Genomic DNA, 4,443 nt, shown 5'->3' with positions numbered 1-4,443 from the left:
GGTATTAGGCACCCCGGAAGGTCTTTGAGAAGAGGTTTCTGGTTCCATCTGGCAATCTCAGGAGGCAGGGCCAATTAGCCCAAGATTGAGATGAACAGTGACCTGGGTGATAACTCAGGTATAGTGAGGTGGATCACATGGCAGGTGCTGACTCTTTAGAACGTCCCTGGAAGGATCATCTTGTCAAAACAAAGGTGACATTGGGCGAGAGTCACCGCAGCAGCTGGGGTGGTAGCACCCAGGCACACACAGGCAGCAGGAGCATGGGGAGCGAGGCTGAGGTGGCTGAGGTGCTGCCACACTCCTGGGCATTTTCCTGTGAACCCAGAGCAGAGATGAAAGGGTAGCCTTCAAGACGAGGCAAGGAGTAGGGAGGAGGGTCTCTGGGACTAGTAGCCAAAAACCTGGGGAAAGAAGGAAATTCCAGAAAATGGAGGAAACACTGCCATCTTTTTTAGACCACCTATTTTTGGGGGAAAAGTAGAGGCTGTGCACTCAGCCCAGAACTGGGCTCAAGCCTCTGCTTGTCCCTAGTCTTATAGTGGCCGTGGGGCCATCCTCTTAGAATGACTTTGGGGAAGCCTGCAACTCTGGAAGCTGCTTTGATGTGGATTATTTGTGGCAGTCATATCCAGCAAAGACAATACCATGTATGAGGCACCCAGCTTGAGGCCTTAAGCTAAAAGCACCTTATGTAGTGGGTGCTCAATTAATGTCGGTCACCATCAGTATTATGCATATAACGGTTTCCTCCTTTTTGCTCAGATCATTCGGAGCTAAGTGCAGTAGTAATGAAGGCAACATGGGGAAGCTGTGTTTTAAATCACTGAGGGCCCAAACCCTAGGAATTTGGCCCTCAGCTCCTGGTTGACTCAGTGTGTGAATGCCACAGGGGCTAAATGTCAGTGCGCACGCATGAATGTATTCCACGCAGGTGCACAGGCACAGCTGCATTCGTGTGTCCACTCAGGTCTGCAATTGCACAGGCACCATCCTGGAGCTGAGGGTTTAGGGTGAAGACCAAGCCCCACCCCTGTGGCCCCCTCCAGCCCTTACCTCTGGATGGAAGGCATGGCAGGAATCTGGTCTCCGGCGAAGCTTCTGGGAGCGCATCCTGTCACACTTGACAGAGGCATTATGTGCAGAATTCACTGTTAAGGTGAACATCTCATGGAAGGAGCGGATTCTGGAGATTCTAGAGACTAAGTTCGGGAAGAATGAACCAGCTGCCTTGCAAGTGGCTTCCAAGGTCAGAAGACAGCACCCAGGGGTGGAGGAGGGGAGGGTTGGAACAAATCACGATGCCCTGGAGGGGAGGGTGGGATGCTGGTGGTGAGGGAGGCTGGCCTTGCCTCTCAACATCTGAGCCCCTCCATGACATCTATACCTCCAACCTCCCTCAGCCCACATATCCTGGAGATTGGAAGGATATATTTGACTTCTGTAGCCTCCTGCAGGACTAGTGGGAAGATACTACAGTCACAGGTGGGGTCTGTCACCAGGAGGAGAAGGTTACTACTGGGAATCTGTTGCATCACAAATATCCTACAGCAAAGAGAGAAGTGGGTCACAGAACTTCTCTACGGCAGGCTCGACTTCGAGTGTCTAGGGAGTTTCTGGAGACTTATAGTGTGGAGCTGGGGTGGCAGGGGAAGGAACAGAACCACGAGGCAGGTCAGATCAGGAGCAGTTGCAGGGACAGTGCTAGGCAACAAACTCAGTCCTCTGGGCTTATTTTATCCACAAGCCCTTGCAGTGGTACGGCTTCCTTGCAGATTGGAGGTGAGGAAGTCCACACGGGGATAATTCTTGAGAGGGAAAGGAGTTGTTATTAATATATTCAGGGACAACAGGCATAAATCTAGACTGCCCCAAGCAAATAGGGATGTGTGGCTACCCTTGCTTTGGGTGATTGTGGTGGGGGGCGGGCCGCAGGCTGTGCTGGAAAGATGCAGTGCTCAGACTTGGCCACAAGGTGGCAGAGCGCGCCCACGCACGGCCCTGGAGTCCTGCCAGCGGGAGGGATGAAAGGATTAGGGAAAGCCTGTTCTGCACAGGGCCTGGTGCGTTATGTAACAGTAGCTGCCACTTCCTGAGCATTTCCTTTGGGGTGGATGATTTCTCTCTCTCTCTCTCTCTCTCTCTCTCTCTCTCTCTCACACACACACACACACACACATGCACGCGCACACACACACACATTTAACCTTCACCACTCCGAAGGAGGTTGGTGTTATTCCTGTTTTGGAGAGGAGAACACAGAGGCTAGAAGAGGTGGTGAGGTAACCTGCCCAAGGTTACATGGCTAGGGAGCAGCAGAACCAGTTTTTGAACTCAAATCTGTCTACTCTAAAGTCTGTGCTTTACACCAGACCATTTACTTTATCCTCACGACAAGTCTTTGAGATAAACGCGTCACAGTAGTTCCCAGAAAACCGCTCTGGTGAGGTTAACATCCACCCGACATTACACACTAGTAGGACCATCCCATGCCACAGTCTGAGGCGTCCCACAGAAAATAATTCCCTGGAGGTCTGGGGAGTCTGAGGGACATCCTGGGCAGCTGCTGGCAGAAGGCAAAGCTGGCTGAGTGGATACCCTAGAGGAGGCCCAAGACAGAACTTCACAAGTGGGGAGGTCCCGAGTTCAGGGTGGGAGTCAGCAGGACAGAAGTTTCTGTCAGGTCTCCCTGCCCTCCCAGGCTTGGCAGAGCCGGTTGATCTAGCTCGGATCTAGTGGCCTGTACACGGGAGAAGGCCTGAGTCTAGGCAGGGTGCACACACAGGCTCCAGGCCTGGGGTTGGAGAGGCCAGGTGTGATCTGACTGAGCTAGGAGCCCTCCTTCAGTCCACCCACTCCTGAGAAGGTCCTCAAGCTTGCCTGCTTCTCTGCACAGACAGGTTTCTGAGGGAGAGCCGACCGGTTTCTTTACTCAAAGCTATTCTTGCCTACCCGTGCCTTCCAAGGGCTTGCAGATGCCGCTGAGCTTGTGTCTCTGACACTGAGCTGCTGTGGGCTCAGCAGGTGTGTGTAAGACCCACACTGAAGGGGTCGCCGAGAGAGGCAGTGGGAGACTTTCTTCTGGGCGGGATGGCTTTGGAGCCTGAGGTGGGGTGGGTGGGCCTAGATCTCGCCTCAGGACCACCTTTCCCCAGTTCCCTTAAGACAGCACACCAAACCATCCAGCACCCCCAGCCGGCCTACCCTCTGCCTCAGCCTGTGTTTCCTTCACTAAGGAAAAGGAGAAGCAAAGACGGTGGGAGCCTGGCTGGGGTCTGGCAGAGCTGTCCTTGGCCTTACTTCTGGCAGCCTCCACACTCGATGACCCCGTTGGTCTCCTGGATGGCCGTCTGGTGCACGAACACGGGGTACTCTGTGTCACAGGGCTGCAGCACATCCTGTTTCTTGTGCTTGTGGGCTGTGGGCACACGGAGTCACAGATGGGGGAAAGGGCATCACCAAATGAAGAGGGCATTAGGGAGCCATGCCTATAGGGGTCTCAGATTCAGCCCTGCCAAGGCAGGCACGGTCACTATGCAATGGAACACTGCTTTGTCTGCGTGCATGCAGATGGCTCCCTTGTCAGAAAGTTCTCAGGGCTTATAGAGGAGAGGTAGGGTGGAAGGAAGACAGGGAAGGAAAAGGCACAGAATAAATGGAGGAGATCATGGTGGAAAGGGCAGCAGACAGGGCCCTGGGGGCCTTGGCTCTTGGTTGTATGTGATTAGCACACTAGCCCCGTGACCTTGGGAAAGCCACCTCTGCTCTTTGGAAGTCTGATCCTCGGTGTAGGCTGGCTGGTTGGGAGGAGGGTGGAAGTGGACCTCTTGAAGGCTCCAATCAATCAGCATTGATATCCAGGGTCTTAGAGGAGGGCAGAGGCAGGAGGAGTGCCAAGCGGTGGCTTGGGGGAGACTTTGGTCCTTTAATCCTATCACCCCTCCCCTTTATTGTGTACAGGTGACATTTCTCAAGTCTAGCTACAGTGCTCTGCAAATGCAACTCCCAGACAAGTCCTAGGCTTGCTCCCTAACCCCCGTGGCCAGTTATGAGCAGAGCAGCAAGGGCAGAGCGCCTGACTGCCAGGGCCTGGGAGAGAGCCGGCAGGGGGTTTCAGGCCCAAAGCTGCCGAGGCCCAGGAGACACAGCTCACAGCCTTTCCAGCTCCTCAGTGTCCGCATGGTGCACTGAGTCCACTCAGGGACAAAGGATGGCATGAACAGGTCTCAGCAAAAGGAAAAGCTGAGGCCCTAGCAGCCCGGTCCTAGAGGACACACATTTGTGCCTGAGGTGAGCAAAAAGCACAACAGGGCTGGCTCACAGGCCGAACGACATTATTTTTGTCCAAAATAGCAGCACTGTTTTAACACAGGGCTTCTGTTTCTTCCAGGCACTTCTCATGCATTTCCAATGCAGGAAATGCACAGGGCCCGTCTGCGGGGG

General features: G+C 54.0%; 1 protein-coding gene across 1 annotated transcript in view; it reads right to left on the bottom strand.

The window, feature by feature from the left end:
- CACNA2D4 (calcium voltage-gated channel auxiliary subunit alpha2delta 4) overlaps window positions 1–4,443 on the bottom strand; it is a 108,519-nt gene continuing 104,076 nt past the window's right edge. The window contains exons 35-38 of the mRNA XM_008704898.2: window positions 3,301–3,418; window positions 1,433–1,545; window positions 1,057–1,139; window positions 1–316 (exon numbers count right to left, since the gene is read on the bottom strand). Coding sequence (XP_008703120.2) covers window positions 212–316; window positions 1,057–1,139; window positions 1,433–1,545; window positions 3,301–3,418 — 419 coding nt within the window. The 3' untranslated portion in view covers window positions 1–211. The remainder of the gene's footprint in view (window positions 317–1,056; window positions 1,140–1,432; window positions 1,546–3,300; window positions 3,419–4,443) is intronic.

Source organism: Ursus maritimus, unplaced genomic scaffold, assembly GCF_017311325.1.
Source record: "Ursus maritimus isolate PB19 unplaced genomic scaffold, ASM1731132v1 scaffold_26, whole genome shotgun sequence".
NCBI lineage: Eukaryota > Metazoa > Chordata > Mammalia > Carnivora > Ursidae > Ursus > Ursus maritimus.
The sequence above is the reverse complement of the archived record's forward strand: the minus strand, read 5'-3'. Positions and strand labels throughout refer to the sequence as shown.